Genomic DNA, 13593 nt, shown 5'->3' on the forward strand with positions numbered 1-13593 from the left:
TTTTTTTCTCCACAATAAATATTATCCACAGCAGCCATTTTAAAAGGGGAAGTTTTTTGCACAGCAAATAATGACTCCTGCTGCGTGGACTTCATGGCTGCACAGCAGAGCATGTGCTGGGAGGAATGGATAAAATGAGATGTTAGTAGTTAAAGGATAGCTTCTACTTGTGGCTGCTCCAAGGTCAATTTAAAGCATCCTCTTCAATGCACTTTGCCACAGTAACATGTATTAAATGATAAACTTTTCTTTTTGTCTTGTTAAACCTCATCACACATAGAAACACAGCTTCATGTGGAGCCCTCATTTTGTCCACTGCCTCCTTTTATTAAAATGCAACAGAAAACCATTTTATGCTTTCACTTAGACCATTGATTGGTATTGATCCTCTGCCAAGAGTTTTTTCACTTCTCCCTGCAATGCACATCAGCTGCTACAGCAGGGTGTTTTTTCTTTTGGTTGGACAGGCTGAGACTTATTTCTTGTATTGAGCTTTTTATGCACCACTGACAAAAACCATAATGTTTTGAAATGACACAAAAAAAGGCACTGAAATTGTTTTCCAGTGGAGATTGTTATACAGAGCTGACCTAAGAAAAAACTGGACTGGTTTTCATAGCACAGCAAGGCAGATTAAAATGTTAACCTTGCAGATGTGTCAGAGGTTTATCTCACTGTAAAATAAACCATTGATACTAATTTTTTAATCTAATCTGCTCCTTCTAGTTGCTTCTCACACTGTTCCTCCCTGAAATATCTGAATCTATTTTGCTGGATGAATGAAACGGAATATGTTCAAATCATGCAGTGAGGACCACTTTTTAATGAACAGCACCACGGTAGCGCCCCAATTCCTGGTTTTATATTCAAATTAAAGTTCCTCTGGCTCTCTGAACGTTTAGGACCCCTCCTAGTGTTTAACTTTGTTAACTTGAACATTTTTATGTTTCTTATGTACTAGATTAAATATGATAAGCTGAATAAGCAGTTAAGGTCAATAACTATCTTAAACACGGGCTGGAACGGTCAGGATTTTATATTTTTATTAGGGCTGGGCACATTAAGGGTTATTATTGCATTAATGCATTAATTGACTAACAGCATTTTTTTATTTTTATTTTTTTATCACACAACACAGGTTTTCTTTCTTTTTATTTTCTTTTTTTTTTCGCCAAACATCTTGCTCACTGGCATTTCTCTTTGTCCGGCAAAAGTCATGCAAATGGGCAGAAAATTGTGATTTTTGGATGGGAAACTGCTCCCAAAAGACAATGAGAAACTTTTCTTTTGTAAACTAAACTGGTTTGATCCTGGTGGATACATGTTTCAAGGCAAGACAGCAAAGGTAAGACATTTTATGACTGTTCTTTTGCCTGTGAGCTTTCAGTAGAGGAGTCGTTTGTCTGTGTTCATGCCTTCCAGTGGACACAGGTAGATAATTTGTTTTTACATTATTTTTCGGACTTTGTGTACTTGGTCTTTTAATTGTCTTTAATTGTCCTAACTGTGTTTGGTTGTCATAGAAATTATTTTACTGAGCTGTTAGCTGAGATTCTGGACTTTCTGTGGATACCACACATGATTATAGTTAGATGTACAGACCTGACGTTACTCCTGTAAAACTAGATGTTAACCCCTTAACTCCCGGTAGCGGAGGGTGCAGGTGCAGAGGTGAAGCTAAACAGTCAAGCTAAGAATGAAAGGTTAGAGAATTTATAGGCCAGAAATCTGGATAATCAACCGCTAAAGGTGCATGGATTGAAGTTATTGTGCATATTGTGAATATTTATATCTCCTCACTATCTATAAACTGTGAGATTCTAATCCTGCATGGCTGATGGTTCACCGGCTGATATTCATCAGATATTGTTCTCTCTGTGTTTAGAAGGAAGCATCTTCACAGCTTTAAATTCACCCCACTGACTTTTTACCTTTTAGTTAGTGAATCCTGAAAATTTCATCCTTCTCTGTCATAAATATTTGATTTAATATATATTAAGAAATATTTTAACTGCTGCTGTTTAAAGACAACTGTTACTAAACCTGTTTGTGTTTAGTGCAGGGGTCTGCAGCTTTTCCAATCCAAATAGCCATTTTTTTCTCAGCCAGCCAAATAAAACTCCTTTCGAGCCACAAATGTTTTGAGACTTTTAAAAAAAATACAACTTATAATTTCTGATAAATATCTACTTTAGGATAGTTGTTGCCATTTTTGAAAAATCACATTTTTATTTCTATTTTTTGGCTTTAAAATAAAGAAAAACATTAAATTTTTGCAAAAAGATAACAGACTTTCTTGTATAGGATATAAATTTTAGTGAAAATTTGTTAAAAAAGCAAACAAAATGGATAAAAATATATTACTTTTAGTCTCATGTTGTGGAAATTCAATGCAAATATTCCATGAAACAAATGACAATTTGTAAAAAAAAAATAAAAATGTATTTGTTGTTTTATCTATATTTAAAAACATTAGTTAGTTCTTCAGCATTTTTAGCCTTTATAAAGATCCATTGTGGAAGGTCCAGATAGATTTAGTGTTTATAAACCAAAACATACTGCATTTTCTTCATATTGCAGTAGACCTTTTAAAGGAAAAGAACATTTATCACGTAACAATGCGACTAAAAATTTTAATCGTTGCCCAGCACAAATTTTTATGTTTAAGCCACATCACCTTTAGAACAGTTTACTGGTGGAAACAGGCAGGAGTGAATTACTGCAGTATTACAACATTCCAAAATTCACTGAGGGTGGTTTTTTAGTACAGTTGAAGGTGAACAGCTGCTGGCAATAAATAGAGATTGAAGCAGGGGTTCATTTCATATTCATAGATTCTCATATCCTGCATTAGGCAAAGATGTAGAGGTGTGCAAGATAACTTGTGAGAATGTGTGAGACATTTATAAAGTGATGAAAGTCTGGATGTTATTTTCAATTAGTGTCATAAGAGGAGAATAAGGAAATGCTTTGCAGAAATGCCTCAAAATGACTGTTAGCTTCTTTAAACTAAAAAAACAAGGCTGATTTTTAACAAAGTATACAAAACTGTGAGAATTTTAAAACTGGCTTCTCTATTCATAAAGAGCACCACCCCTGTTGTTTCTGAAGATTCTGAAGAAAAACATCTCATTGTCAGCCAGGCAGCACAACTTCTCAAAGAAGTTAAAGAATACTTGTTCTGCACATGAAATCATCAACATGAAAGATTCATGATGTTCAGATCTTCTCTGCAGGCTACAGATGTTCAGCAGTGTGAGCCCAGGACATCTAATAAGTCTAGAGAGCTGCTAGGTGGCCCTGACTAACCTCTAAAAAGAAAATCTGGTTTTTTGCAAACTTCTGCTCCATACTAATGTCAGCTGAGCTGATGCCCTCAACTAGAGTAACAATGTTGCCTGTAACATTTTAACCCTTTAATATAATAATGTGTATCATATTTAATACATACAGTTTCTGAGACCTTTTTCATCCCTTTATGGTAAAAACTTTGCTCAAAACCTGTTGAACACAATCTGATTTTTGTCTTCTGCCCCCTGGTGGATACCTTTTGCACTACAGTAATTTTGACATATCACACTGTAATAAACGGTAAATATACAAAAAATAATTTTGCTCATAACTTATTATTTATATTTTACATTTTTTCAAAGGGCCAAATGAAGACTTCAGGTTAAAAAAATATGTTCTTCCCAGTTTTTTGGGGTCGGGCTTTAAAGGATTTACCAGAATTTGAAGAAAAATTTGAAGAAACATTTTTTTCATCTTCTCTTTGCTTCTAACCCTGAGCTTATAGATTTCTTCAGCTTACCTCATTTTTATTAGACTTTATATTGCCAAACTGTTTACTGCCCTGGCTCGGTAGAGGGTGACATAATTTATCTGCTGAAGTGACGTTCAGTAAAATCACAAAAAGCATAGTGGTAACAAGATTGTATATGACCCACTCTCCTTGTGATCTCCTTGTGTGAAATCAAATGATATACTGACTATAGTCTGACTTTATATCAAAGTGGTCAGTATGTTCACTCTTACATAGATCTGCTCCATCAGACAGCTTTTTACAACGCTGGCTGGTCATCATCAGCTGGGCTGATTGAATTAAAGTCCAAAAATATCAGCAGCAAAGTATGATTAAGCCATTCCTCTATGATATATTTAAATGTTAAACTGAAATTATTTTGTTTAAATAAACTTTGTTTGCTGGCATCCTGACTCTGTAAGAGCTGATGAGTGTAATTTAGGGTGATCTGTTGGTAGATATATTATAGGTTTCATTAATCTAGGATTAAGTGAAACTGTAAGTTACACTTTAGAATGAGTCACATAGAAAGCTGGTACTGGTCCCTGTTGTATTGCAGTACTTCTGCAGAAGACAGATGTCACTAAATATTACACATTCACTCTCAGCATGCGTGTACAGTGTGCAATTCTCTCTAGATCATGGTATTTTTGTGACATGTTGGTTTCATGGGTTTAAGGGAGAGGCTGCTATTCTACTGGTGTGTCATGATTATTCTATTATGTAATTAGAGTGTATTTATAGTGCAGTTGTTAGATAATTTCTGAAGCACACATCTGGAGCTAACCACATGACTCATTCCTGGGGCCAAAGTAATGCTACCATAAAAGCCTCCAATTGATTACTGTATTTATTTTGCAGGGTATTTACAAACATGACCTAGAATTCTGGCAGCCTGGTAAACTACACAAATGAGCTGCTAAAAACCCATGTCAGAACCAACTGCAAGGGAAATATAAAGCACTGGCTTCTGGTTGCTCACTCTCTCTCTCATTGCTGCCCAGTCATCTGCAGGTTTCTGCCTGAGGCACAGCAGATCAAGGCTCTGGCACTGTTGGAGTGTGACCAACACACAAAAAATGGGATGTCTTAGGAGGTCAAGCTGAAACAGGAGCCAGTGCATAAGTGCGTGTAACACACAAACCACAACGAAGCAAATTTATAACATCTGTCTGATCGGCTTAGTGCTGTTATGCATGTGAAGATGTTGTTGAAAATCTTTTCTAATTAAACCTTATGCCCCCAATAATTAACCCCTAGCTTAATTTATCAGTAGTGTAGTTGTTGGTATGCCGACACTACACAATTAAATGTAATTAATTTAATAATTTGCTTACCAGTCATGAACACGATCGAATTTCAATTAGTAAAAGTAGTTTATGTTGATTATTGTTCTCACTTTTTTACATTTCTTTTAAAATTTTTAAAAGACCTTTCTAAGACTTCCAGTATGGATGAGCTTTCAAGCAGCAAAACATTGTTTGTATTTTAGCAACACCTTCAATTCAAGCTGTTCTGGTTTTCTAACGGATTGTTGGTTATCCAGTTTTTACTTGATGCATGTTACTCCCCCAGGTAAAAAACAAATATACATTTTTTAATGGGCCCGTATGTACTTTCTTGTAAAAATCAATCTTTAGTGGAAATAGGTCATACAGGAAAAATATAACCTAACTTCTCAGTTAAAGGGATGCTTGCAGATTGCAGAATAATGACTATTATATTTAGGAAAAATTACAACAGAGGAGATGCAGTATAAGACCGGTGTAACAGGGAGTGATTTTCAAACTAGGTTACTTTTAAAATGAATAATTGACTGTGCATGGATGTATACTAATAAGTGAGGCAGTGCTGTTTGCCTGGGAGGGAAACCTGCATACTTTCATTCTGCATGATTCAATGCATCACATCTCCTCTGAGGCCCTCTACAAACATATGCTGACCAAATAACATAAATAGCCCAATTACTGAGCAGTCCCTTGGCTCAACTCGCCCTTGTGAGACCACAACATGCGGTGGCAACAAGGATACTCTATTAGCCCCTGCAACTAACTAAAGCTGTGAGTTTGAAAATAACTTTGTAACATTATGGATCCTGATTAAATTTAAAATTTTTAAGTTGCAGATTGTAGATTTTTGAGCCATTTTTGATCAAGCACACGAATAAGCTTTTCATATTGGGAGCAGCACTCCATGAAAAACACTTTTATACTGAGCGGATTATCATGGAAAAGGTCTAAACCCCCTCCAACAGTCAGGAACTCAAATGCATGTATACACACACATGCACACACACACACACATACACCCTCCCCTGCATGATGTGTGAAGCAGATTTATACTTCCACTTGGACAGTTTTGCAGCTAGCAGCACACAATTTATTTGCTTTGTAACATGTTGAAATGGCCACCAGACCATAACTGTGTAAATAAAAACTTCACGGCCTTTTTAATAAGTAAAAGCATCACAGTAGCACCCCAAGTTCTTATTTTATTTTAGCTGCATCTAAAAAAAAGTTTGAAGATTTTTATGACAAAATTCCAGGAATGTGTTTACTGTTCTGGTGCTTTGTGGGCTCACAATCTGTATGTAACCTTTAACTACAGGGCAGGTAGATTTAATAAGATACTGCCTCTTTTGGCAAATTCTCAAGTCTAAAATAACTTAATCTACTAAGCTAATAAAATATGCTTTGGCTTTTTTTTCTCCTGCTTCATCCCTTTATCCACAATATGCCTGAATTCATAGATATATGGATAAGTGGATGTTGTGTTTGCTGCCCATTATCAACTGTAATTTATAATTGCAGGGCTCAAAGGCAGATGATTAGTCTTTGATATGCAGATGATTGCTGTGAGCAGTGCATGCGCAAACTCACACAAGCACACACAGTTTTATTCAGCTGGGCACATTTGATTAACAGTCTGTTGTTCAAGTAATGAATTAGCTTATTCTCAAAAGTAATTAATTCCATGAGGATGCTAAGAATTATGTAACTTCAGTTGATAAAAGTCATTTTTATAAAAGACAGTCTACAGCCAGATTGACCAAATATAAAGCCATTTACCTGAAGTTCTGAAGGTAAGTAGGTAGGTAGGTAGGGTAGGAGATCCTGGAAAAACAGGAGCAGGCTACAGTTTGAAAATACACAATTCAAAAGTCCAAACCCCTTTCTTCAAACTCTGGCTTTCGCTTCGTTGCCCCTGCGAGTCCTCCAAGCATCTGAGAGGGATTCATGCACGAAGAGGAGTACCGCAGAGAGGGCTGAGAGACAAATGGCAGTAGAGTTTGATAGACATATCACCACCAATCTTTTAGAATGGGCCGGTTAAAATGACTGGATGGTGTTTTTTCAGTTCTGTCTGTTCCATAGGTGACTAAATGTGTTTATTTTTGGGTTAGAGCATTTAATTAATTGTCTACAATCAAGGTGTGAAGGGGATTTTAAGCAATAAAGTAAAAATTCTCCTCGAAAATATCTCCTACCCTACCTTTAAGTAATGCTAATAAGCTAATAACACTTAGGTAATAAATTTAGCCAAATTAACAGCATGGATCATGTTGAGAAAAACCTGCATGTGTGGCTAGAGGGTGCCCATCTTTCTGTAACTGGTTACTAAAATGAATTAATAGCAAGCTTTGATATTCTGTGTTCACAAAAAAAAACAAAAAACCAAACAAACAAAACAAACAAAAAAAACCTCAGATAACACATGACCTTGATAAGATTTAACTTGCAGAAATATCATTAAGACTGTAACTGCTGTGAATAAAAGTTTGCTTTTTTCTGAGTCTTGCATCCATCAGTTTATGTTGTAAAAGCATTCATGTTTGAATGCATAGATTAAAATAAATTATCCGGACGGTTACCAGTTCAAACAGTATGTCACAGCAGAGGGGTATTTGAACAATCGACTAAAAAATACCCAGATTGGTCAGGTGAAATTCAAGATTATCTTAAAAAAAAGTTTTTAAAAGCTTATTGTGGTGCAGGCAAATTTATTTACCTTCTCTGTTATGAAGTCCCTAAAATGTTTTGCTGTTTACATTTAACTGCAGAAGTTACAGACTTAATTAAACAATGTCCACCTGTGTGCATTCTAAGCATCTTGTGATCTCAGTACATACACACCTACTTTTAAAGGCCCCAGAGTCTGCAACACCACAAATCCAGAGGAACAACCAAGGAAGCGACACCATGAAGATCAAGAACCTCTGCAAAGTGGCCAGGGACAAAGCTGTGGAAAGGCAAAAATCAGGAATGGGTTGAAAAGAAAAAAAAATTAAACTTTGAAAGTCTTACAAAGTACCATTAAAGCCCATCTGCACAAAACTGAAAAACACATGACACCACAATAAACCTGCTTTTTGAGGGCCATCCACCAAAACCCATTCAGTAGTTAGAAACTAAAAGCAGGATTTTGACATCAATTCTTTGACAGACATCAAAGACCAAAAGCAACCCAGAAGAAACTAGAAAGCCCCACAGGGAAGAGAGCTAAAGCAACACTGAAGGGGTTTAAACTGAATCATTTAAATACATTGGGACAGCCAAGTTAAAGACCAGACCTCAATTCAGCTGAGACGGTAGCATGACTTAAACATTGCTGTACACCAGTGGAACCCATCCAACTGGAAGGAGCTGGAGCAATTTTGCTTTGAAGAAGGGTCAAAATCCCAGCAGCCAGATGTGCCAACCACATAGAAAACACCCTAAGAGACTTGCAGCTGTAATTGCTGTGAAAGATGAATCTACAAAGTACTAACTTTGAAATTTACATCTTTTCCCGAATGCAGAAGCTTTTTAAATCTTTGTTTGGATGAGGAAAGAAAGACTGGTCTGCCTGCACAGATTAGCCCTACTCCATGCAATAGATAAAAATAGAAATAACGAACAAACAAATAAAATTACAACATTTCAGTCTAACAAAGATCTTTGTTGAAATAAAACATTTAAATTATTTACTTACTGAGAGGTGACATAACTGGATACTAGAAACTGATGGTGGTTAAATTGTTTTCTTTTGTATGACCAGCTTTTAACCTGCTTTAAAAGACAGCTGGAGCCTTTCACAAAATCAAAACTAAGAGAAAACCCATCTTTCCTGACTGAGTAGTCCATTTGTAGACAGAACAAAGGTAAAGGAAATCTGCACTGGCCTGGTATTGATCAGTGATTGTCAACAACAGTTTCTTATTCACTGAAAGGTGCATCATTGGTCTAATTGACTGAAGTTTGCTGCCTTTATCCAAAAGGTTCCTCAGGAGGCTACTCCAGAAGGCTCAGGTCACCCAGTTCAGAGCTATCCAACACAGCAGTGTAAACGAGATTGAACTATTCTTCATTAGCTCAACAATCCAAACATTTAAGCTATTATGCAGAATTGTCTTTTAAGTTTCACTTCAATGAATCTACATCAAAATACTCTACATATTTAGCTCTATCAGCTGTCAGATGTAGTCAGCTGCAGCAACAGATTAATAAAGTGGACCGTACAGAATATTGTACTCTTGGCTTGACCTATGAAAACTGCTTTCTGAACACACCCTTTGTTTCCATCATGTACATAAACATGACATTATCTGATTTTGATTTGAGTTTTTTTTTAAAACATAAGGTAAAAAAGTAACCAAACACAAACAAAAAAAAAAAAGACTACAAGTACAAAGTGTTCTGTACAAAGGACACCCATTTGTCACACCGCCTCTCCATATTCTAGTAAATTCTAATAATTATCAATATCATATTCATTATACATACAACAGTCACATATTAATGATAAACACTAGGCAACGCCATACATTACATCATGTTATGATGAAGCAGCAAGAAGAAGATAAAGAAAATACTCAGCATATATAAAAATAACTTCATAAACAAAATACATGTTTGTAATGGAGCTATGCAGTAAGAATAATTGTATTGATAACAGTAACAATATAATATCTACAGCAATAATGATAGCAACAACAATATAGTAGTGATAATGATGCGTCCTTGTTTATATAATGTATAAGCCTATATAACCTACAATACTTAAATACAATAGTAATGATAGTAATAGTAATAATTATGATAGTGAAGATAATAGTTTTCAGTTTATATTATGGATGAATAATTCTAAAAAATATAAACTCCCAATACCATTCAGAATAATTAATGGTTTTAAAACAAATCTAAAATCAAGTCACATTTTGCTATATCATACTCGGGAGATTACCTAATTGGTCCCTGATGTTCCACTTAACCAATACAGTTATCACCCAGTTCTCAGATGGCCCTACCCTCTCCTTATAATTGTTGAAAGAAGGACTCAACATGGCAGTTTGTCATTCACCTACATCACAAGATAACTTCAAAGAAAAGTGCTGCCTCCCAATAATCTGCAGGGGCCAATAAACAATGCATGGTACACTTATATAAAAAAAAGTCAATGAAAGTTTGAAGCAGGGCCAGACTCAGACAAAAAGTCAGGCCGAGAGTCATACTTTCACCCAGACCACGCCAACTCATATACTGCATGCACATACTCACACTCGCACACCCACAGTTTAAATAATCACCAAAGCTCATTATTCCATGTAGACCAACATCCACACAAAACTATCAGCCACCAGTCCAGTGCTTTTCTCTCCTCTACCCTCATCAAAAGGCTCAATATAACAGTCTCAACAGGACTCTTAGGAGAGGTTCCCAGACATTTTCAGGCAGTAACCCACCTGTGGAGGTAGGCCAATGTTTGGTTCAGCAGCCATGTGATTACTGTGCAAAAACAAACACACCTACAAACACACAGTCCAAATGGAATTGTGAAGAAAACCTCAGGCATCAATATTTAACCAGCAAGCATTTAAAAACCTGCAGTCACATCATTTACAGCACAACCAGATCAACACATTGACTATGTGATAAAGTTAAGAAGTGGGCTAATAAAATGTTCTTCATTTGCACAGTCATGTCCTATTAAAGCCAACCAACCTAAATATTCAAATAGCCACCTGTAAGAATAACAAATATATTATTTCATCCAGGTTAGACCATGAAATTGCGTTTAGGACTCACTGTATAGCCCTGCGAAGGACTGGCGACCTGTCCAGGTGTACCCTCCCTCTCACCTGCTAATTGCTGGGATAGGCTCCAGCTTCCCTGCCACTTTGAATTGGACTAAGTGGTATAGAAGATGGATGGATGAACTTACTGTATATCCAAGGTATACAGTAGCTTTTATGGGACAGAGCTTTTTCTGGGCAGGACCACAACTATGAAACCTGCTGCTACAACCTTGCAATGGGACTGGAATCCAGCAGGTCCCATGGGACCCAACACAAATCTTGCAGGAGTTGGTGGTTTTAAGGTTATATTGAGAACGAGTGGGTGGCTATGATTAAATGACAGGCTACGAATTTGCTAGTCAAGGGGAGGTTCAACTGAGGTTGCTAACAAAAGGCCGGAGAATGTGAAACTAAAGAAAAGAAAGTACACTGTTCTGTGACCGGGATGCTATGGGTGTGCTTGTGTGGTGAGTGGATGGAGGAAGTAGCTGACGGGGTCTGTGTGTTTGTAAGGTGAGGGAGAGAAGAAGAAAGTTCAGAGTTTGGTTCTGATTGTGTACGGCATGGTTACAGTCCACAGTAACCTTTTTTTTCTTTTTTAAGTCACTAAATAAAGTGACAGATACAACCATCTTTTGTCCTCATTGCTTAGAGTATAGATTATTTCTACCTCTTGTTCAAATTGAATGTGATATTAGCAAGTTTGTTTAATAGATTCTCTTGTTCTTTATAAAATAACTGCAGAAATGTGGACAGCTTATAGCTTGCAGGGTCCCATGCTACTGGGGACTGTCCCATGGACTGTGTGCTTCTTCTGACAACTGAAATTCAAGACAAAGTGACCATGAAATGTTGACATGAACCCAAGTTATCATGACTTTCTTGTTTAAAGTGCTTTGTGGAAAGCAAACAGGAAGATTCAGCATTTCGTATCAGACTTGTACTTAGACCCAAGGCAAACAAGTAATTAAACTTTGTAATGAGAGGGCAGAACAACAAGAGCCAAGAAAATATTATTCATCTTTAAGAAAGAGCAAACAATAAAGAAGTCTTTGTTTGCTTTGTCTAAGGCTTTTAAGCACACAATGCTTCTCAGACTAAAGCCATTTGTAGTATTCTATTTCTTTATTGTGATTAATGGTTGAACTATTGTTTTCTCTCTTATCAGGTGGCATCCCATTTGTCCTGACTGGGGAACTGTTTGAACAGTCCTACCGACCTGCTGCTTTCATGATCGCTGGTACTGTAAACTGGCTGTCCAACTTTGCTGTAGGCCTCCTGTTTCCATTCATTCAAGTAAGTTTGCTCTTCTAATTGAGTACACTCTGTGTTAACGTCCAGCAGCTCTACTCAGCTCAAGTTTTTTTGTTTGTTTAAGAGGAGAAACTCTGAAACAGGGGTGGCCAAGCCCAGTCCTCAAGACCTACTATCCTGCAACTTTTAGATGAACCCCTTCTCCAACACACCTGAATCAAATGAATGCCTGGTTACCAGTCCTCTGTAGAGCTGAATGACATGCACATTAGGGTGTTCAACTATTTATTTCATGTGTATTGGAGAAGAAATACATCTAAAAGTTGCAGGATAGTAGTTCTCGAAGACTGGACCTGGCATTCCTGCTCTAAAACAGGGGAACTTTTATTAAAATTAGGCCATTGGTACCGTGTCAGCCATGTTTGTATAAGGTCAGCGTTTGCAGCCCTTTGGAGTTTCCAGCTCCTCATTAATTCTTGCAGTGGCACCTTGTCTCATCATGTTGACCTCACTCTGACTTCTCTGGACTATATTCACTCAGCACACTAATTTAGATTTTCTGTAGTCTTTTCACAAACAATATGGATTCAGTATCCCCAATTAGATACTACTAACAGCTTCTCTTGGAGGGAGGGCACTGAGTCATGTTTATTTGGAAGCTGTCACTAATGGCTTCTTAACCCAGAGATTGTTCTGTTTACAATTGTCATGCAGTAGGGGAGACCGGGGTTAGTTGTCACACGGGTTGGTTGTCACAGTGGCAACAACTCAACCAGTAGAGGAAGCTGTTGAAAGACAGTGGTACTAAAATTTCCTTAATAGTGGTCATAGATTAGCTACATGGTTAATTTAGCATTCTGACTCTTGACATTGAGGTGAGAGGACATTTTAAGTTTTTGACATTAAAATGTAACCTTTCAGTTTTTCTGTATTCTTCTTCTAAGTCTTTTACACACTGGTTTAAAATGTAACACTTATTACCTTTGTATAATAAAAAGGAAGAGCTACAGTTCAAGTTTTTTTCTTTGCTAGGCTATTGTTTATGCTTGCTAGCTTAACTTCTGACTGTTGGGGTTGGTTGTCACGTGACATCTAAGGCATCAACCAAAACTTGATATATGAGAGGTTGTAGCCTCAATAAATGGTTGTTTCAAATAAAATATTAAGTTAAATGCTTTAGAATAAAATATTTCAATAAAATATACAATTTTTCAGATGACTTTTTTTGTTATTTCCTCATTGAAATAGCATTGTGAGAACCAACCCCACAATGAGGGGTGGTTGTATTTGGCAACCATTATATTGAGGAGTGAAAAGTTAATTAATTTTGACATGACACTTTAGGCTTCCATTAGAGATTAAAATGGATCAATCTGCGGCTACCAATTTTGAGAATTGAAATCAAAGTAAAAAATGTGACATCCAACCCTGTTCTCCCCTACATATTTAGTTCTTTTCTTCTTCTTTTATATCCTTTGTTTTA

General features: G+C 36.6%; 1 protein-coding gene across 7 annotated transcripts in view; it reads left to right on the top strand.

The window, feature by feature from the left end:
- Positions 1 to 13593, top strand: part of slc2a9l2 (solute carrier family 2 member 9, like 2) — a 108781-nt gene that overhangs the window by 75818 nt on the left and 19370 nt on the right. For all 7 annotated transcript variants that reach the window (XM_041979488.1, XM_041979489.1, XM_041979482.1 and 4 more), the window contains one exon: positions 12025 to 12152. In XM_041979488.1, the coding sequence (XP_041835422.1) occupies positions 12025 to 12152 (128 nt within the window). The remainder of the gene's footprint in view (positions 1 to 12024; positions 12153 to 13593) is intronic.

This window comes from Melanotaenia boesemani, chromosome 3 (genome assembly GCF_017639745.1).
Source record: "Melanotaenia boesemani isolate fMelBoe1 chromosome 3, fMelBoe1.pri, whole genome shotgun sequence".
NCBI lineage: Eukaryota > Metazoa > Chordata > Actinopteri > Atheriniformes > Melanotaeniidae > Melanotaenia > Melanotaenia boesemani.